Consider the following 22,897-nt stretch of genomic DNA (forward strand, 5'->3'; position numbering starts at 1 on the left):
ACCGGCAGGTGGTACCGACGATGGCATATGCAGGCGGGCACAACTAGAGGCGGTACCGCTGCGGCCACGCAACCGGGAACCACTATAGCACTGGACGGCGGGCACGGCTGAGGCACACAGGCGAGCACGGCTAGAGGCGGCACGGCTGAGGCACACCAGGCAGGCACAGGCGACCAGGCACGTGCACGGAGGCACGGAGCCACAAGGCAGGGCTAGGCGAAGATACAGGACAGAGACGCGTGCAGACAGCACGGCAAAGCCTAGTACGAAAAGTGCAAGAGCGCATGAAGTAACAGAGACAAGGGCAAAGAGTAGTAGACAGGACCCCTGCGCATGCAAAGGACATGCCAGGGGCAAAGTACAAGGCGAGGCCTGCGCGTAACGAGGGGCACGCCAGGGACAGAGCATAGAACGGTGGCCTGCAGGTGTAGACAGACAAGTCAGGGACAGGGACAGAGTCTAGCAGCGGAGCGTAGGCCGAAGCCCAGAGCCAGGCCAAGGGAGAATCTTGGGACTAGACAGGGTACAGAGCAGAGACCTGCACATGTAGACAGACACGCCAGAAACAGGGACAGAACGTAGACCTGCACGTGTAGACACATGCCAAGGACAGAGTCAAGCAGCGGAGCGTAGGCCGAAGCCCAGAGCCGGGCCAAGGAAGAACCTTGGGACTAGACAGGGTACAGAACGAGGCCTGCACGTGCAGAGAGGTACATCAGGGAACAGGGTACACGAAGCAGCAAAGCAAGGCAAGACAGGAAACCAGGCACGGAAACATAGACAGAAACACAGAATGGAATCAGAGCAAAGAAGGACTACAAGGCAAAGCAGAGCAGAGACAAAACATGGCACGAGGGACAAACACCAGACAAGACACGAGACAAGAGACGGAATACGAGCACGGAGCGTGTGCAGAGACGCACGACAGAGCAGAGTGCAAGGGCACAGAATAGAGCGAGCGACCAGCAGATCAAGCAGGCATGCAGGGAAGCAACACAATACTCAGGCCCTGAGCACAGGAAGGGGTGGTCTAATATAGGGCATAGCACCACCACTTCCGGGTTAGGCTCAGGGAAGAACTTCCAGTTCAGATCCTCTAGGATCACAGAGCAGTCACATGATCAGGATTCCAGACATGCAAGGATGATTGCAGAACCAGTGCAGGATCCTAGGAAAGGTCACATGATCAGGGTTTCAGACATGCAGAGACGAATGCAGAAACAGCCTATGCTGGAACATAGGAAGGACACATGATCAGGGATTCTAGACATGACGAGATGATCACAGAAGGCAGAGCAGAAACGCAGGCATCCTGCAACTCAACAGACATGAGGTGAGTGTGCACACTGCTCTAGGAACATGCAGGATAGCAGACATGAGATGCGCGTGCACACCGCTCCAGGGGTCACGAGGCAAAACAGACATGACAGACATGGCGGACATGACAGCCACCTTGGATCTAATCCTTATAAACAGGGAGGTTGAGGAGGTAAAAGTGGCTGGGACCATAGGAGGTAGCGACCATGCTATTATAGAATTTTGGATAACTAGAGGAGGAAGACCTGTGAAGACTCAGACGTCAAGGTTAGATTTCCGAAAGGCAGATTTTAAGGGATTCAGAAAGAGAATTGGAGGGATCCAATGGCTGGATATCCTTAAGGACAAAAATGGAAGGATGGGAAATCTTGAAAAATGAAATTCTCAAAGCACAATCGTTAACAATTCCGAAAAGAGGGAAGAATAGGAAGCATTTAAGGAAACCAGGATGGATGAACAAAGAATTTAAGCACATGCTAAAAAGGAAGACAGAAATGTTTATAAAATGGAAAGAGGGAGGCATATCTAAAGAAGAATATAATGATGTCTGTAGAACCTGCAGGGCACAAATCAGATTATCTAAAGCTGACAATGAATTGAGGCTTGCAAGAGACATCAAAAGCAATAATAAAGGATTTGGGGGATATTTCAAAAGTAACAGAAAAGTCAAAGATCCTATAGGAATTTTACAGGATGAAAATGGTAAGACAGGATGTTGAGAAGGCCGAACTTTTAAATTCCTATTTTGCATCTGTTTTCTCTCAGAAAGGACATGTAACATCAACTATTCTTCACTGTCCTATTAAGGGAATAGAAAAATCCAGGATAACTATAAACAGAAATATAGTGAGGAAACACTTAGCTAACCTAAATGAATTCAAGTCTCCAGGTCCAGATGAATTACACCCCAGACTATTGAAGGAGATAGCAGAAGAAATTTTTGAACCGCTCTCCATAATCTTTGAAAATTCATGCAGAACAGGAGAAGTCCCAGAAGACTGGAGAAGAGCAAATGTTGTTCCTATCTTCAAAAAAGGGAAGAAGGTAGACCCAGGCAACTATAGGTTGGTGAGTCTGACTTCTATACCAGGAAAGAACTTTGAACAAATTATTAAACAACATGTATGTCAGTACCTGGATAAGAATGAAGTGATTAAACAGAGTCAGCATGGGTTTGTAACTAATAAGTCATGTCAGACCAACTTAATTTCCTTCTATGACGGAATCACTGATTGGGTGGATCAGGGAAATGCTGTAGATATAGTATATCTTGACTTCAGCAAAGCATTTGACAAAGTATCTCACACAATCCTTATTGAAAAAAAATGACTAAGTATGGAATGGACAAGGCAACTGTTAGGTGGATTCATAATTGGCTTAGTGATCGGACCCAAAGAGTGGTCGTAAATGGCTGCACATCCAGTTGGAAGAATGTCTCAAGTGGGGTACCACAGGGCTCTGTCCTGGGCCCTGTATTGTTCAACATCTTTATCAACGATTTATATGAAGGAATTGGGGGTAAACTGATTAAATTTGCTGATGACACAAAGCTAGGAGGGATAGCTAATACTAGAGAAGAGAGAGAGAAGATTAAAAAAGATATAAATAAACTGGAGCAGTGGGTAGCAACTAACAGAATGGTTTTTAACAGGGAAAAATGTAAAGTAATACATCTGGGCAATAAAAATGAAAAAAGCATATACAGAATGGGAGGAATAGGGCTAAGCAACAGCACATGTGAAAAAGACTTGGGTATACTAATAGATCACTATGGTCATTATTGCCTTCTACTCCTCTTTGGTCAGACCTCATCTGGAATACTGTGTACAGTTTTGGGCGCCACATTTTAAAAAAGACATCAACAAACTGGAGCAAGTTCAGAAAAGAGCGACCAGGATGGTGACCGGTGTGCAAACCCTGTCTTATGAGGAAAGGTTGCAGGATTTGGGAATGTTTAGCCTGCAAAAGAGAAGACTGACAGGAGACTTAATAACTGTCTACAAATATCTCAAGTTCTGTCACATTGCAGAAGGATCATCTATATTCTCATTTGCACAAGGAAAGTCTAGAAGCAATGGGATGAAACTGAATGGGAGGAGACACAGATTAGATGTTAGAAAAAACTTTTTGACAGAGTAATCAATGAGTGAAACAGGCTGCCACGAGAGGCGGTGAGTTCTCCTTCAATAGAAGTCTTCAAACAGAGGCTGGACAGACATCTGTCTGGGATGATTTAGCGAATCCTGCTTTGAGCAGGGGGTTGCACCAGATGGCCCAGGAGGTCCCTTCCAACTCTACGATTCTATGATTCTAATATGACACTCATTTATGGCTACCTTTAAAAATAAATTACCTGCTGAACATCTTGCTGAAAAACACACAGTTGTAGTCGCTGATGTAATCGAACCTTACGATGCTGCCATATATTTTCCAGCTGTCGTTGATGATGCAAAACCTCATGGACAGCATCTAAGATGTGATGGACAGCCTTTGAATAGTTGGAAGAAGCAGTCAGGGAATCAGAGGTACCAGGAGTTAATGGTCTTTGAAGCTTGTCCAGCAGAGATTTTCCTTCTTGACTAACCTTTAAACAGAAATATATAACTGTTGTAAGTTTCAATAATTTTTCAGCACTTTTTAAATGCTACATATTTTAGACTATCAAAATCTATGTTTCATGGTTTCGTCTTCCAAGAACAATAATTTTTTCTTTTTAATTTATTAACCATTAAACATATACACACATGAAAGCCAAAGTGATACATATGCATTTGCCCAAACAACTATAAAGGAAAAACAACCTTACATGTTAGATCCTTAGTATAACTATTGAACTCATAAGTCCAAGTATTGTTGCAGTGTTAATAAACCGAATCAACAAATAAGCAAAACATTTTGTTTATATCCATTTGGCAATATACATCTTAAAATGACACTACATATCTAATTATCCTACAACTACTACTAATACACTGCCAAACATATTTATGCAGTATTAATAGCCATTCGATGCCATAAGGTAACCTAAAATATTTTAACCATAGTATTTACGGTGGTACTGAACCACTACGCACTAGAATAGTGAGAGGAGAGGAGTTCCACCTATCCCAAGTTTTATCAAACTTCCCTGGACAGCCCCGGTTCTGATATAACGTTCATTCAAGCGGTATAACTGAATTTACCAATTCAATCCATGCTCTGAGAGAAGGATGTGCACCACCCATCCACCGTATCGCCAGCATCTTTCTAGCCAGAAAGAATTTTCTTGAGGGAGACACTGACATAGTGTCCCAACATCTCCCCATCCAACACCCCAAAAAAACAGACCAGCGGGCTAAGGGGAATTGAGATTTGTACTAGTGAAGTCCGTAACGATGTCACCTCAGTCCAGTAGGAGAGGATAATAGGACAATTCCACACCATATGAATAAAGTCTGCCTCTGCTGAGTGACATCTCAAACAATCCAAAGACTGGAGTCGACCCATTTTGAAGAGGCGTGATGGGGTTAAATATGACTGGTTTATTATATATAATTGAATCATCTTATTATTGATAGATGGAGACACTCCAATTGAAGACTCATGAACCTCTTTCCAATCCTAATCCTGAGCATCAGGAATAAGACCTCCCCACCTCCTCCTAATCGCTACCAGGGCAGAGCCAGTTCCCACAGACAGCATACAAGTGTATAGAGCAGAAATGAGACCCTGGGGCCCCTGCGACTTAAGGATTCCTATCAAAGGAAAAGATGAGATAGCCTGGATCCCGCCCACAGATCGTAAATGTGACTGAATAGCTGATCTAATCTGAAGGTAAGCAAAAAATTGGGACCACGGGATTTTGTTTTTAGATTGAATTTGCTCAAAGGACATTAGGACACTGTCATGTCCGCCATGTCTGTCATGCCGCAAGATGCCTGGAGCAGTGTGCACGCGTGCCTTGGCTGCACGCTGTTGCTGGTTGGCCATCCGTCTGTCTGACTCTGCAATCCGCTGTGCTCCTGGAAACCCCTGATCGTGTGACCCTTCCTATGTTCCAGCCCTGCTCTGATTCTGCAATCCGCTGTATTCCTGGAAACCCCTGATCATGTGACCCTTACTGTGTTCCAGCCCTGCTCTGATTCTGCAATCCGCTGTATTCCTGGAAACCCCTGATCATGTGACGTTTCCTATATATAATCTTTGAAAATTCTTGGAGAACAGGAGAAGTGCCAGAAGACTGGAGAAGAGCAAATGTTGTTCCTATCTTCAAAAAGGGGAAGAAGGTGAACCCAGGCAACTATAGGCCGGTGAGTCTGACTTCTATACCAGGAAAGATCTTTGAACAAATTATTAAACAACATGTATGTCAATACCTGGATAAGAATGAAGTGATTAAACAGAGTCAGCATGGGTTTGTAACTAATAAGTCATGTCAGACTAACTTAATTTCCTTCTATGACGGTATCACTAATTGGGTGGATCAAGGAAATGCTGTAGATATAGTATATCTTGACTTCAGCAAAGCATTTGACAAAGTCTCTCATACAATCCTTATTGAAAAAATGACTAAGTATGGAATGGACAAGGCAACTGTTAGGTGGATTCATAACTGGCTTAGTGATCGGACCCAAAGAGTGGTCGTAAATGGCTGCACATCCAGTTGGAAGAATGTCTCAAGTGGGGTACCACAGGGCTCTGTCCTGGGCCCTGTATTGTTCAACATCTTTATCAACGATTTAGATGAAGGAATTGAGGGTAAACTGATTAAATTTGCTGATGACACAAAGCTAGGAGGGATAGCTAATACTAGAGAAGAGAGAGAGAGGATTCAAAAAGATTTAAATAAACTGGAGAAGTGGGCAGCAACTAACAGAATGGTTTTTAACAGGGAGAAATGCAAAGTACTACATCTGGGCAATAAAAATGAAAAAAGCATATATAGAATGGGAGGAATAGGGCTAAGTGACAGCACATGTGAAAAAGACTTGGGTATACTAATAGATCACAGACTGAATATGAGTCAACAGTGTGATGCAGCAGCAAAAAAGGCAAATGCAATTCTAGGATGTATTAACAGAAGCATACAGTCTAGATCACGTGAAGTCATTATTTCCCTCTACTCCTCTTTGGTCAGACCTCATCTGGAATATTGTGTCCAGTTTTGGGCACCACATTTTAAAAAAGACATCAACAAACTGGAGCAAGTTCAGAAAAGAGCGACCAGAATGGTGACCGGTCTGCAAACCCTGTCTTATGAGGAAAGGTTGCAGGATTTGGGAATGTTTAGTTTGCAAAAGAGAAGACTGAGAGGAGACTTAATAGCTGTCTACAAATATCTAAAGGGCTGTCACATTGTAGAAGGATCAACTTTATTCTCATTTGCACAAGGAAAGACTAGAAGCAATGGGATGAAACTGAATGGGAGGAGACACAGATTAGATATTAGAAAAAACTTTTTGACAGTTAGAGTGATCAATGAGTGGAACAGGCTGCCACGAGAAGTTGTGAGTTCTCCTTCAATGGAAGTCTTCAAACAGAGGCTGGACAGACATCTGACTGGGATGATTTAGCGAATCCTGCTTTGAGCAGGGGGTTGGACCAGATGGCCCAGGAGGTCCCTTCCAACTCTACGATTCTATGATTCTATGATTGGTTCCAGCCCTGCTCTGATTCTGCAATCCGCTGTATTCCTGGAAACCCCTGATCATGTGACCTCCTCTTTGGTTCTACCCTGGCTGTTCTAGCGATGCTCTCTATGATCCTGGAGGATCTGAACCCAAAGTCCCTCCCTGGTCCTGACCCGGAAGTACTGGTGCTATATCAGACCGCCCCTCCCTATGGTCGGGGCCTGATTATCGTGTTGCTTCCCGGCATGGCTGCTTGGTCTGCTGGGTCGCTCCTGTATTCTGTGCCCCTGCACTTTGCTTTGTCGTGCGTCTCTGCACATGCTCTGTGCTTGTACTCCATCTCTTGTCCCGTGCCTTGTCTTATGTTTGTCCGTTGTGCTATGTTTCGTCCTTGTCCTGCTTGGACTTGTTGTCCTTCTGGTGTTCTCTGCCTTGCCCGTTTCTTCCATGTCTTGCCTTCGCTATGCTCTGTCTTGTGTTCCCTCCTCTGTTCTCTGTTCTTGCCTGTTCTTCCTTGCTCTGACCTATGGTGCTCTGTTGTGCCTCCTGGCTCACGCACCATTCCTGCTCTCTGATCTATGGTGCTCTCTACCACGTTCTCTGACTAGTCCCAAGGCTCTGCCTTGGTCCGGCTCTGGGCTTCGGCCTACGCTCCGCTGCTAGCTCTGTTCTCGCTCTGATCTGACTCTGTGTTTCTGCCTAAGTCTCTGCTCTGTGTTCCGTACCTGCCTAGCTCTGCCTTGTTTCTTGTCATGCTTTACTTTGTTGCTCCGTGTGCCCTTTGCATGCTCCTGGCCTTCCTAGCCGCCTGCTTGTGCCTCAGCCGTGCTCGTCGGTCAGTGACAGCTGTGTCGCCTGCTATGCCTCAGCCGGGTTCGCTGGAGTCTTGCCCACCTGTCAGTGCTGCAGACCGATCAGCTAGCCAGTGCCCCAGCCGTGCTCTCTGTGCTTCCTTGCACTTCACGCTGTTTCTGTTTCTCTACGTGCTCTCTATAGCACGCGCAGGTCCTCGCCTGCCCCTTGGCATACTTCCCCGTGCTTCTGTAAAAGTACGGTTTTGCCATGTACCCTGTCATGCCCTCCAGCACGCACAGGTCCTAGTCTATGCCTTGCCTTGAACCCTCACCCTGGCGTGCCTCTCTGCAAGCGCAGGACTCTGCTCTGAACCTGTCCCTGGCATGCCCCTTGGCATGCGCAGGCCTCCGTCCTTGAACCTGACTCTGGAATGTTCCTCTGCACGTGCAGGACTCTGCTCTGAACCTGTCCCTGGCATGCCTCTCGGCATGCGCAGGGCCTCAGTCCTGGAACCTGATCCTGGCATGTCTCCTAGCACGCACCCTGCCTCATCTCCTGGTTTGTCTGGATTCCCGAAGCCTGCCGACCGCTGCCAGAGGTCTGGAACCAGATGACTGCATCCTGATGCCTGGATCCTGTCAGTCCTTGCCAGTCTTCCGGAGTCCGATGCCTTCGCACCTGTCTTGGACCCTGGCGTGTCTCCTTGCACGCACCCTGCCTTGGACTCTGGCGTGTCTCCCGGCGCGCACCTTGTCTTGGACTCTAGCGTGTCCTAGCGCGCATCCTTTCTTGGAACTCTGGTGTGATCCCTAACACGTACCCTGCCCTGGACTCTGGTATGTTTTCTAGCACGTGTTATGTCTGAAACATTTGGCGTGCCCTTGCACGCACCTTTTAGAGTGGACCCTCTGGGCCGTGGCACCCACCCACCTAGGGCGAGCGTACCTAGTGAGAACCCACCCCCTGTACAGGGAGTTCAGGGGCAAGACCAAGGGGGTGAGCCACCACGGCAGCTGGACCAGACGGCCGGCTCAGGGGGACACTATTTAAGCCACAGCGCTCTTCGGGCTGCGTCTGATAAGGCTGCCGCTTTAGATGACAGTCTTACTGAATCAGCCGATGAATCGGCTAAGAAGGCCGCTGTTCCACTAATTACTGGAACTGATTCCAGGATTTTCTCTCTAGGTGTACCTTCTCTTAGCTGTTTCTCTAGGCGGCCTACCCACACCAAGAGGGCTCTAGAGGTACAGGTTGCTGCTATTGCTGGCCTAAGATTTCCCCCTGCTGATTCCCAAGTGCCCTTGAGGAAAGTATCAGCTGTTTTATCTAATGGGTCTTTTAAGGTACCCATATCCTCAAAGGGGAGTGCAAATTTTTTTGAAGCCTTGGCAACCGCCACGTCTAACTTCGGGGCTTTGTCCCACAACGTGGATGCTTCCTCGTCGAATGGGTATTTCTGTTTAAGGGAGGGGACCATGGAGCTCTTCCTATCCGGTCTCTCCCATTCTTTTTTTATCAGGCCCTGTACGTTTTCATTTAACGGAAACACTCTTTTCTTTTGGCCTAGTCCCCGAACATAATGTCCTGGACTGATCTATCAGGCCGAGGGTCTACTACCCCAGGGTAGACCTTACTGCCTTTACTAACATGTCCACCTCATCCAGGGGAAAGCAATGACGACTTTCTGTTTCCTCATCTGAGGATGACGAGTCAGTGTCTGAAGCGTGAGATGTAACTTACCCTGACGTCGAGACCTCTGACTGAGAGGCTACTACTGCGTCTCTTTTCTTTCCCCTCTCTTTATGTTTTAGGGAAGAAAGGGCACTTTGAAACTCCGACCGGATTACCGCTCTTAGATCTGAGGTGTAATCCGGGGTTTCATCACAAAGAACCTCCTGTATACAGGAGTCGCAGAGCTTTTTATCCCAAGCTGTTGGTAGTGGCCTACTACAGGCGGGGCATTCTCTGTTCTTTGTTTTTTCTTTCTTCTTTCCCTAATAAGGGAAAGAAGTATATTATAATGGGGGACATTCACGTAGATCACTTACCCCACTATGCACGGTTGCAGGTACCAGTTCGGGAGGTGGATTCAGATCCCTTACGGCCTGATCCACAGAAGGTGACTTGCTCCTCGCAGTCGACTTGCTCCGCTGCGTGGAGTGGCTACTGGACCGGCCCTCACGCCCGTCCTTTTCTTTTCACCGGCGATGATGGTGCTGCTTATGTTGCTCCTTATGCTGCTGCATTGGCTGCTCTTCTAGCTGGTCACTGTCCTCCATGGTTATGGGACGCTTCCAGGAAGGAGCAGCTGCAGCGTTCCATTTTTCAAGTTTCCCGGCGATGACGTCACCTTCTCTCCCAGCCTGCCCCGCAATGTCCCCGGGAGCGCGCACTGCGCTTGCGACGACCGCGGGGACCCGGAAGTCGGTAATTCATTTCCGGGGCAGCGCCATCTTGGTACACCTCTGTACCCGGCGCTGCCCGCGCGTATGCCGGCGTCCCCCAGCCCCATACTCCTCTCCGGAGCGGGGGCTCGCTCCTCTCCCGCCCGCTCATCCTGTACAGCCCCTCGGCAACAGCGGTGGTGGCTTCAGGTACCGACCCCGCCATGGTAGGGGCCTCCCCGCTATCAAGACTGCGGACGGGACGGCCCTGGCTCTTCCTCCAGGTAAGCTGCTGCTGCCGCTCTGCAGATTCTATGGTTCACCCGTCAAGGACAGGAACCCAACTGGGGGGCGGAGGAGAGGTGCCGCCTTTTTATCTGTAGGTTCCTGTCCTTGATGGGCGGACCCCCTCTCTCCGTGGTGCTGTCATGGGTGAGAGAGAAAGAGAAGACTGAGAGGAGACTTAAAAACTGTCTACAAATATCTTAAGGGCTGTCACATTGTAGAAGGATCATCTTTATTCTCATTTGCACAAGGAAAGACTAGAAGCAATGGGTTGTCACGGTCACGCTCCTAACGTTCCCTATGCCGGTTCCGCATTGGGCAACGCACGCGTACCTCAAACCCTAGGTCGCCCTGCACCTAAACCCTCACTAGGGAATTGGTCGGTGCGGAAACTAATCCCACCACTGCACTAAACACACATGAGGAAAAATGACAATACAGGGGAAACACCACTTAGCTTTGCTCTGTTGCGTACACTCCTAGCAACAGAGCCCACCACCTGCGTGCATCTTCTCCTTCACCCGGATCCATCACCACAGTGCAGCCTTGGAGCAGAGTCCACCACCAGTTGCAGCTGCCCAGTAAACAGAGTCCCAAAGATGAGTCCAGCTTCTGCCAAAAAGTCGAGCATGCTTGAGTCCAACTTATCTGCCAACAAGTCCAGCATGCCTGAGTCCAGTTATCAGCAACCAAGTCCAGCATGCTGAGTGCAACTCTCACCATAGTCGCCACTCCACCAAGCCATGCAAGCACTTCCTGCCGACACCATAAACTGCGACTCCACCACGCTATGCCAGCCCTTCTTCCAGACACCATTGTTGAACTTCACCAATCCATGCCAGCACTCCTTGCAGACTCCATAGCTGACTCAACCCCTCTGGCTGAGCTGCCCAGGACTCTTGTTCTGCTCCTTCATCACCCAGGCTTGCTTCCCAAATGACAAACTCACAATATCACCAACAGTGATCAAACACACATGACACTCTTTTATAGAGCATCACACCTGTTTTATAATTACGTGCACTCAACCAAAGAAACTAAAGTGCACTACTGCTCACCACCACCAGGGCAACTTAGAACAAATGACACCACGTGTAATAATTCCAATGGCCACCGGGGGCAATCACACCACTTTGGCTCACAGCCAAAGGAAAAAAAGTTCATTATGTACATTTAACCTGTCAAATCTACTCTGGATCATGACAGGATGAAGCTGAAAGGGAGGAGACACAGATAAGATATTATAAAAAACTTTTTGACAGTTAGAGTGATCAATGAGCAGAAACAGGCTACCACGAGAGGTGGTGAGTTCTCCTTCAATAGAAGTCTTCAAACAGAGACATCTGTCTGGGATGATTTAGCGAATCCTGCTTTGAGCAGGGGGTTGGACCAGATGGTCCAGGAGGTCCCTTCCAACTTTACAATTCTTTGATTCTAAATCAATGAAGTGCCATAGTGCTATCAAAGAGGGGAGTTCTTACCCATACAGGTCCCAGTATACCACGAACACAGCAGCCCCAACGCGCGTTTCACGTGGGCTTCCTCAGGGCACTGTCAGAAATGAATTTAGTAGCCCATACATGTGTGGTACAGTCTGAAGCATTCGTTTATACACAGGCCAGGTTTGTCAGGTCAGGTGTCGCATTACCAAATGGTGTCCTTGCGTATTCCCCTTTTGTAACAGGCTCTGCACCTTTTTTGTGACCTTCCTTTCTTTCCGGTTTAAGAGACCTCACCAACAAAATGTTCGCCTGGTACGATACGAACTCCTTCAGTTTCGGAAGTACTGGAGCCTGCTCCTTCCTGACTGCCAAATAACAGGGCCTTAATCACTACCCCCTGCAACTGAAGGTATGATGTAGTGATCTGGCTTGCACATCATGATAGTACGAAAGCCTTGAAGGACTTGATCAGAGAGATCAACTCCCCCTAAGTTCTTGTTGTACCCCAATACACAGTGTGGTTTGTGAACCTGTGTTGAGGTACCTCATACAGTACTGGGGGTGTTTCCATCACCATGCATGGTGGCCAAGGCAAGAATATTCCTCTTGTCCTTGTACTTGACCAACCGCATGTTGTCGCTACATTTTGCTCTGCTCTTGCCCTTCCTGAGCAGCTGCCCAACTAGTCTTAGAGAGGTCTTTCTGATTTTTGTGATCAGTACCGCAGGCTGCGGCACTTCGCGCAGAGAGGGACTTGAACAGTGGGACACCGGTATAAAAGTTATTTCTGTAGAGGTGATAACCTTGATCCACCAGTGGTTACACTTAATCCAAGTCAATTTTCCCACTCACTCCCAGGACAGGGGGGCATTAAAGGGGTTGAATATGGGTGTCTGTTGTGAATTCTCTTGATCTGACTTCTGAGTAGGGGCTCCCTCTAGTGGTTACTGCGGGTAATGGAGCTGGCCAGGTTGACAGAAGTCTGCCACCTGACAACGATGATTGGAAATCAGGGGTTACTGACTGGGAGGATATAAGTGAGCAGGCTTCCCTCAGTTGCTGCTGGTGATTTGTTTCTTCCTGTGCGTTTTGAGGTCTGCTGTCTCCTGCCTGATCCTGCATTTTTCAGTTAAGTTATTCTTTTGCTAATCCTTTGCATTTGATCTGTTTTTGCCTCTTTCTGCTTTGCTTTGAGGGTTCAGCATGCACCCTGCTGGGGCAGTGCTGGACCCTGCTCCATATGTTAAAGCTTGTGTCAGTTTGTTCAGTCCCCTGTTATATTAGTCTCTTTTGCTTTGCTGCCAGTTCATACCATAATGCTGATATAGTGGGGGAGAGGTCGTGAGACTTCAGTGGTTTTTTTGCACAAAAGACGTGTTGGATTTTTTAGGATTTTTGTGTGATTGCAGACAGTGTCTTTCCTTTCCTATTCTATTTAGACAGTTTGGGCCCCATCATTTGCTCAGTCTATTTTCTGCCTGTGTTTGTGCCTCATCTTGTCTCACCGCCAATATATGTTTGGGGGCTATTTCTTTGGGGTTCTACTCCGGAGCAGTTTAGATTTCACCTTTCTTGCTTTAGGCCTAATTAGTTCTCCGGCTGAGCCGAAGCATCTAGGGCATCGTAGGTACGCCGCACGGCTACTGCTAGTTGTGTTGTTAGGATTAGAGGTCTGCAATCCATTGAGTTACCAACACTTCTGGTTTCCTGGTGGCCTAGCCTATTCCTGCTATCCTCCTCGGTGACCTAATCATAACAGGTGTCCTTCTCTTCATAAACTCTCAACTCGTGGGTGTACCCTGAGGTACTCGCACACGTCTAGTAGTGTTTAATTCCATACATGTCCCTCTTACTTGGCAGGTTCTGTCAGAATTTGAGCCTCCCCTTGAAATGTCCCTTTAGGACATGTACAACTCAGCAAACTTGTTGCTATAGTGATCAAAGACTGGCCGAACTTTGAATAGTCAAGCAAAGTTGGGGTCATCTCGGGGAGGACATCGTGAATTATCATTGTATTGCAAAAATGTGTGGATGGCGTAAAAACGTTTACGGGTCATGGCCTTGCGGAACAGGGAAGTGTTATTCTAAAAGTAAACACTCCAATATTGCCGAAGTTCTAGTTTCTTCACTAACCCAATTTGGAGAAACATGCCTCAAATTTTCATAATTTCTAATGTGTCTACAGGGATCCAGTTAGAAAATGATGACGGGCAGTTTTGTGACAAATTGCTGTGCATACAAATTTGTCCCAGCCACCATGAGGTTTAGAAAATCCTCAGGGGAAAAAGACTTTGAACAAGTCTATTTCTGTGAGGACTGTGGTGTCAAACTGGATTCCTTATGGCACCACAAAATCAGGAATCTCTAGCTCATAGCCTTCGGGAGGTGAGGTCTATAAGGGGTCATTAAGAGTGGGCCTTGGTTCATTTTCTGTCCAGGGGAGTCTACATGGCAGTTTGGTATCACTTGAGGAATAGGATGAGTCTGAAAAATACAGGAACATAGTAACATAGTTATTAAGGTTGAAGGAAGACTTTAAGTCCATCTAGTTCAACCCATATCCTATCCTCACTTGCTCTAACATGTTGATCCAGAGGAAGGCAAAAAAAAACCCATGTGGCAAACAGTAAGCTTCACATTGGGGAAAAAAATTCCTTCCCGACTCCACATACAGCAATCAGACTAGCTCCCTGGATCAACACAATATTAAGGAAACTAGTGTATATTACCTGTAATATACTTTTCAAGAAAGGCATCCAGACCCTTCTTAAATTTTAGTATGGAATCACTCATTACAACATCATATGGCAGAGAGTTAAACGGATTGCCCTATGTCATGATCTCAGTGCGGGTTTGACTCGCACACGTGGGGTTAATGTTTGGAACCAGTGCTGATGACTGGCATTTCTGGGGTTAAAGGTTGTGATCCCGATGCAGGCTTACCTGCACACCTGGGGCTATGATTGTGGCCTCTCCCTGGTTCTGGGGGAGGCTTCTTATAGCCTCAGGACGCTCCCATCCCTGTCAGTTATACTTTCGCCCTTGGCATAGTGTGGTGACCCCTGAGTGTGTTAGTGCTGTGTTCTGGTTACTTGATTCTCTGTGTATGACTCGGTCTGTTCCCTGGATATCGCTTTGGATTCTGCCTGGTACCTTATATGTCTGTTTGGTTTTGATCTCTGCTTGGCCCTGATTATCCGCTCTGTCTCCTCCCTGGTACTGTACTGTGATCCTGTGTATGACCTTTGGCTTTGTCTGACCTCCCATCTGTTTATCTCTCCTGTACCTCGCTGGTCTGTACTGTGCATAACCTCTGCTTTGCTTGGACTCTGAGTACTCTTCCTTCTCTGTGTGCAGGACGCTAAGCCCCGCCCCCTTGCAGTCACATGACCATTCACATGACCATAGGTCCTATGCTGGCTTCCTAAACTTCAGCATCCACAGGTCCTGTGCATCGGTACTTTCTGGCTGTACCTGACCCCGGTACCCCTACATTGCGGGTGAGTCACTGCTCAGCGGAGGCTTCACGCCGGCGCTGACACTCAGGACACGCGCACTGGCTCTGTGAGCAAGTACAGTGCGGTGTTCCTGACATTATAACTGACCATTTCAGGTTTGTTTTTTTTTTTCTGAAGATAAAAAAAAAAAAGAGAAGTGTGTGTTATCCTCATGGATCCCATACAAGCCTTGTCTGATCAGGTCAAGCACCTGACCCAAATGTTCCATAAGCTTAATGTGGAACAACGCATGATGGCCCAGACCCAGCAACAGTTGGTAGTTACTGTGCAGGAGGCTGTCGATGCAGGGGCTTCTAGTTCTGGGGGTTGGGATGTGTCATTAGCGTCCCCCGAATCTCCGGTCAAATTGCCAGACTTTTTCTCAAGGGACAAAAAGGAGTTCAGGTCTTTCAGAGAAGGATGCAAGCTTTTTTTTTCTCTGAGGCCCCACTCCTCCGGGGATTAGTTCCAGAGGGTGGGGGTCATTATTTCCCTACTTCGGGGGGCTCCGCAAGCATGGGCTTTCTCTCTGTCTTCCTCTGCTCCTGAACGTATGTCAGTGAACGCATTCTTTGAGGCCCTCGGGCACATTTATGATGAACCTGACTGAGTGCGATTGGCAGAGGATATGTTGATGAGTGTCTGTCAGCGGAAACATTCAGCTGAGTGGTTTTGTTCTGAGTTCCGCCGCTGGGTGGCAGAGGTCTCTTGGAGCGACGCCGCACTCCGAGGACTCTTTCGCAGAGGCTTGTCCGAGCGGCTGCAGGATGCCTTGGCGTTACATCCCCCACCTAACTCTCTCGAGGACGCCATGACCCAGGCCGTCCGGATGGACCGCAGGCTGCGGGCCAGAGGGGTGATGCAGGCGGATACTCCATTATTCCCCAGTCGAAAAGAGACTGCCCCTGAGCCCATGGATGTAGGCGCCCTCTCCCTGAAGGATACAGAGAGGAAACGCCGGAAGGACAAGCAGTTATGCTTTTACTGCGGTAAAACGGGACATTGGAAAAGGGAGTGCCCGAATTGCCCGTCTTCAAACCCGGTCGGCGGGAAACGACTAGGTCTGGGTAGTCAACGGGGAGGCTGCTCAGACCCTCAGGTACCATTTTCCTTGTTTTCTAAAGTATTACTGCCTGTGGAACTATTTGTGGACGGTAGTTCTTTTTCCTCTACAGCCTTCGTCGACTGCGGATCATCTATTAACCTCATTGACTCCCAATTGGTCACACACTGCAAGATAGGGACAGTTAGGCTCAAGGTTCCGATCAAGGTGATGGCCATTGACTCATCTCCCCTCACTAAGGAGGGAATTCGCTTTATGTCTGATGTGTTTTCGCTCAGAGTGGGCGCTATTCATGTGGAAAACATAAGTTGTTTTGTGCTGGACAATCTACCTGCAGGGTTGGTGTTGGGCATGCCCTGGTTACAACGCCATAACCCAGTTATTAACTGGAAAACGGGGGAGATTGTTCAATGGGGGTTTAATGATTTTGAGTTATGTGATAAATCCGCACTGCTGGTTGAACCAGTTAAATCTGTGTCTGTATCATCTGTCGAGCTGGAAGGTATTCCGGAATGCCTGAAGGACTTCGAAGATGTATTCTCCGAAAGCGAGGCCGAGACGTTACCGCCACATAGACCCTTTGACTGCGCTATTGAGCTGGTCCCGGGGGCTAAATTACCCAAAGCCCGTCTGTTTAATTTGTCTGGTCCTGAGCGCTTGGCTATGAAGGAGTACATTACTGAAAGTCTGCGCAAAGGACACATACGTCCTTCAGTCTCACCTGTAGCGACAGGTTTCTTTTTTGTAAAGAAAAAAGATGGCGGGTTACGTCCCTGTCTTGACTTCCGGGAGCTTAATCAAATTACTGTACGGAATACGTACCCCCTTCCGTTGATTCCCGATTTATGTAACCAGCTATCAGGGGCAAAGTGGTTTTCTAAACTGGACCTTCGGGGGGCATATAATTTGATAAGGGTCCGGGAGGGGGATGAATGGAAAACCGCGTTCCTCACGACCGAGGGACTATTTGAAAATTTAGTCATGCCGTTTGGTCTTACCAACGCCCCTGCCATATTTCAGAATTTCATCAACGTGGTATTCTCGGGTCTCATTGGTCGTTTTGTCGTTATCTACTTAGATGATATTTTGATATATTCCCCCGACAAGTATTCTCATTTGGAACATGTACGAACTGTGCTCCAAAGGCTTAGAGAAAATCATTTGTATGCCAAATTGGAGAAATGTGTATTCTGTGTACAAGAGTTGTCCTTTTTGGGGTTAATTGTATCAGGTGAGGGTTTTCGCATGGACCCCAAGAAGGTGCAGGCCATTGCGGATTGGGTGCAACCCCGAGATCTTAAGGGTCTTCAGCGCTTCTTGGGGTTCGCCAATTATTACCGCAAATTTATCCGGGGGTTTTCGCAAGTGGTCAAACCTCTCACGGATCTAACATGCAAAGGTGCGGATGTGAGAAATTGGTCCTCGCTCGCAAAAGAGGCCTTTGCAACGCTGAAAAAAATGTTTTATGTCTGCTCCTGTGTTAGTGCAGCCAGATCCGTCCAAACCTTTCGTCGTGGAAGTGGACGCCTCTGAGGTGGGGGTGGGGGCGGTGTTGTCCCAAGGGCCTGCCACTCTAACCAACCTCAGGCCATGTGCTTTCTTTTCCAAGAAGTTCTCTGCTGCGGAAAGAAATTACGACATAGGCAATAGAGAGCTTCTTGCGGTCAAATTGGCGTTTGAAGAATGGAGGCACTTTTTGGAGGGGGCCAGTCACCCGGTTACGGTGATCACGGATCACAAAAATCTGTCGTACATTGAGTCTGCTAAAAGACTAACGCCCAGACAGGCCCATTGGTCACTTTTTTTTTCCCGTTTTCAGTTTACGATTACATTTCGTCCAGGGTCTAAGAATGTCAAGGCTGACGCCTTATCACGCAGTTTTCAGCCGGTGTCGCCCCCTGAGCCACCGTCCTCCATTCTTCACCCTGGGGTTGTGATAGCAGAGGTCTCATCTGAATTGGAACGGGAGATTCTGGGGGCCCAGTCGCAGGCCTCGGCGGCCAAGCCGGAGGGAAAGTTGTTTGTCCCAGAGCAACTTCGCCTGACACTCTTGCAGGAGTTCCATGAATCCAAGCTGAGTGCTCACCCTGGTATTTCAGCCACACGTCTGGCTGTGGCTAGGATCTTTTGGTGGCCTACCCTTGGTTCGGACATAAAAAAATTCATTGCTGGTTGTGGGGTCTGCGCTCGTTCTAAAAGCTCTCATAGCCGGCCGGCAGGGGAGCTGATACCCTTGGCAGTGCCCGAAAGGCCATGGACTCACTTATCCATGGATTTTGTTACCAATCTCCCTCCATCTAAGGGTAATACAGTGGTATGGGTAGTGGTGGACAGGTTTTCTAAGCAGGCTCATTTCGTACCCCTGTCCGCACTACCGTCAGCTGAGACGTTGTCCAGGTTGTTTGTGCAGCATGTGATCCGGTTGCATGGGGTACCCCTGAATGTGGTGTCTGATCGTGGTGTTCTGTTTGTGGCTAAGTTTTGGCGTGCTTTCTGCAAAAAATTAGGCATGTCTCTGTCCTTTTCGTCTGCATACCATCCTGAGAGCAATGGGCAGACGGAGCGCACTAACCAGTCCCTGGAACAGATCCTCAGGTGTCTAACCTCTGCTAGACAGAATGACTGGTGCGATGCACTGCCGTTGGCTGAATTTGCCTTCAATAGTCGGGTGAGTCAATCCACTGGTAGGTCCCCTTTCTTGATTAACTATGGGTTCAGTCCTCATTTTGGGGAGTTTTCTCGTCTGGATTCGGGGTGTCACTTGGCTGAGGATTCTGTTCAGCGGTTAAAAGATACATGGGCAGAAGTCCAGCGGCGTATATCTAGGTCTCAAGGCAGGTATAAGTTTTTCGCGGACAGGAAACGAACACCTGGTCCCATATTTCGGGTGGGAGAGAAAGTTTGGCTCTCCACGCGAAACCTTAAGTTAAAGATTCCGTCAGCCAAGTTGGGACCCAAATTCATTGGCCCGTACAAGATTGTGGAAAAAATCAATCCAGTGGCGTATAGGCTGTGCCTTCCACCCTCTTTCAAGATCCCTAACGTCTTCCACAAATCTCAACTGAAACCTTTTGAAGCAGTACGGGGAGACTCCGAGTCTGCTGCTCCTCCGGTTTTGGTCGAGGGGCAGGTGGAGTACGAGGTTGGTCATATCGTAGATTCCAGGCTGGTACGGTGGTCGGTACAGTACCTGGTTCATTGGAAGGGGTATGGACCGGAGGACAGGTCCTGGGTACCAGCCCGGTTGATGCATGCTGATCGCCTGGTGCGGGCTTTCCATGCTAAGTACCCGGGCAAGCCTGGGGGTCCAGAGGCCCCCCGTTGAGAGGGGGGTACTGTCATGATCTCAGTGCGGGTTTGACTCGCACACGTGGGGTTAATGTTTGGAACCAGTGCTGATGACTGGCATTTCTGGGGTTAAAGGTTGTGATCCCGATGCAGGCTTACCTGCACACCTGGGGCTATGATTGTGGCCTCTCCCTGGTTCTTGGGGAGGCTTCTTATAGCCTCAAGACGCTCCCATCCCTGTCAGTTATACTTTCGCCCTTGGCATAGTGTGGTGACCCCTGAGTGTGTTAGTGCTGTGTTCTGGTTACTTGATTCTCTGTGTATGACTCTGTCTGTTCCCTGGATATCGCTTTGGATTCTGCCTGGTACCTTATATGTCTGTTTGGTTTTGATCTCTGCTTGGCCCTGATTATCCGCTCTGTCTCCTCCCTGGTACTGTACTGTGATCCTGTGTATGACCTTTGGCTTTGTCTGACCTCCCATCTGTTTATCTCTCCTGTACCTCGCTGGTCTGTACTGTGCATAACCTCTGCTTTGCTTGGACTCTGAGTTCTCTTCCTTCTCTGTGTGCAGGACGCTAAGCCCCGCCCCCTTGCAGTCACATGACCATTCACATGACCATAGGTCCTATGCTGGCTTCCTAAACTTCAGCATCCACAGGTCCTGTGCATCGGTACTTTCTGGCTGTACCTGACCCCGGTACCCCTACATTGCGGGTGAGTCACTGCTCAGCGGAGGCTTCACGCCGGCGCTGACACTCAGGACACGCGCACTGGCTCTGTGAGCAAGTACAGTGCGGTGTTCCTGACACCCTAGCGCAATGTGAACCCAGCCTTACACGTTTCTGGCCGTAGCCCTATGATTAAGTGCTACGGCCAGAAACGCGTAAGAATGCTACGAATGCTAATAATGATTTTAAAATTTTTCTGGACTACTTTTTTTTAAAGAATGAAATGAAGATTTTTTTATTGAAACTCAGGTTTGCTGATCCAATTTTCTTTTCTAATTTATCTGATGGTCAAACGAAATTTGGATCCTAACTGCAGTATCAGAGGCTATCTACCATATAACAGACAGTGAACCCAGATTTACTCTGTATTACCAGGGTGCATACACCTGACTTCACTGTTTAAGGAGGCAGAGTTTTGAAAAGAGCCAGGGGTGCTTGCAAATAGAGAAGAACAAATTTAATTAGGTCAGGGCTGTAGCTGGAACCCAGCTTCCTTGATTGCTGCAGCTGATCAGCTGTCCCAACAAACAGGTTGTCCATGCATATGTTGTAACTGTGACACAGCCATCACACATGCAGCTGTGGAGCCAAACAGCTGATCAGCGAACCAGGAAGCCGGGGTCCCGCTGAAGGTGGGCGGCGCTGAAAGCACAGGAGTATGTCTGCTACATATGGGCGATCTGCTTATCGCCCATATGTAGCAGAGCCGATCGAGTTGTGCATGATTCAAGCCTCCATAGGAGGCTATTGAAGCATGCCTAAAGTAAAAAAAAATGTTTAAAAATAAAAAAATTAAAAAAAAAAATAAAAGTTCAAGTCACCCCCCTTTCGCCTCAATCAAAATAAAACAGTAAAAAAAAAATCCCACATACACATATTAGGTATCGCCGCGTTCAGAATCGCCCGATCTATCAATAAAAAAAAGCATTAACCCGATCGCTAAACGGCGTAGCGAGAAAAAAAGTCAAAACCCCAGAATTACTTTTTTTGATCACTGTGACAATGCATTAAAATGCAATAACGGGCGATCAAAAGAACGTGTCTGCATAAAAGTGGTATCATTAAAAATGTCAGCTCGACACGCAAAAAATAAGCCCTCACCCAACCCCAGATCACGAAAAATGGAGACACTACGGGTCTCGGAAAATGGTGTTGTTTTTTTTTAGCAAACTTTGGAATTTTTTTTCACCACTTAGATAAAAAAGAACCTAGACATATTTGGGCTCTATGAACTCGTAATGACCTGGCATAATGGTGGGTCAGTTTTAGCATTTAGTGAACGTAGCAAAAAAGCCAAGCAAAAAACAAATGTGGGATTGCACTTTTTTTGCAATTTCACCGCACTTGGAATTTTTTTCCCGTTTTGTAGTACACTACATGGTAAAATCAATGGTGTTGTTCAAAAGTACAACTCGTCCCGCAAAAAATAAGCCCTCACATGGCCATATTGACAGAAAAATAAAAAAGTTATGGCTCTGGGAAGAAAGGGAGCGAAAAACAAAAATGCAAAAATGAAAATAACCCCAGTCGTTAAGGGGTTAAAGTGACTTTGGGTGGGGGCCTATATGACAGAAAATACCGAAAAGTGACAACATTCTAAAAGCTGCACCCCTCAAAGTCCTCAAAACCACATTCAAGAAGTTTATTAACTCTTCAGGTGCTTCACAGGAAATGAAGCAATATGGAAGGAAAAAAAGAACATTTAACTTTCTTCCACAAAAAATGTACTTTAGTCCCAATTTTTTTTATTTTCAAAAGAGAAACAGGATAAAAGTAACCCCAAAATTTGTTGTGCAATTTCTCATGAGTACTCTAATACCCCATATGTTGGGGAAAACTATTGTTTGGGCGCACGGCAATGCTCGGAAAAGAAGAAGCACCATTTGATTGTTTGAACGTACCAATGACTGGAATTGAGACTGGATGCCATGTCGCGTTTGAAGAGCCCCTGATGTGCCTAAACAGTGGAAACCCCCCCACAAATTACCCCATTTTAAAAACTAGACCCCTCAAGGAGTTTATCTAGATGTGTGATGAGCACCTTTAAAACCCAGGTGCTTCACAGAGGTTTATAACGTAGAGCCATGAAAATTTAAAAAAAAAAAAAAAACCCACATTTTTCCCACAAAAATGTACTTTTAGCCCCATTTTTTTAATTTTCACAAGGGTAAAATGAAAAAACAGACCCAATAATTTGTTGTGTGATTTCTCCTGAGTTTGCCGATACCCCATATGTGGGGGGAAAACTACTGTTTGGGAGCACGGCAGGGCTTGGAAAGGAAGGATTGACGTTTTGGGACGTAGACTTTAAATCATAGAATCATAGAATCATAGAATCGTAGAGTTGGAAGGGACCTCCTGGGCCATCTGGTCCAACCCCCTGCTCAAAGCAGGATTCGCTAAATCATCCCAGTCAGATGTCTGTCCAGCCTCTGTTTGAAGACTTCCATTGAAGGAGAACTCACCACTTCTCGTGGCAGCCTGTTC

The 22,897-nt window shown here is 47.4% G+C and overlaps 1 protein-coding gene across 1 annotated transcript in view; it reads right to left on the reverse strand.

Moving 5' to 3' along the window:
- The window catches only part of TRIO (trio Rho guanine nucleotide exchange factor), a 2,342,529-nt gene that overhangs the window by 1,820,692 nt on the left and 498,940 nt on the right, over positions 1 to 22,897 (reverse strand). The window contains 1 exon segment of the mRNA XM_073555735.1: positions 3,671 to 3,901. Within this exon segment, the coding sequence (XP_073411836.1) occupies positions 3,671 to 3,901 (231 nt within the window).

This window comes from Dendrobates tinctorius, unplaced genomic scaffold, assembly GCF_039654945.1.
Source record: "Dendrobates tinctorius isolate UK_male_01 unplaced genomic scaffold, ASM3965494v1 ptg000229l, whole genome shotgun sequence".
NCBI lineage: Eukaryota > Metazoa > Chordata > Amphibia > Anura > Dendrobatidae > Dendrobates > Dendrobates tinctorius.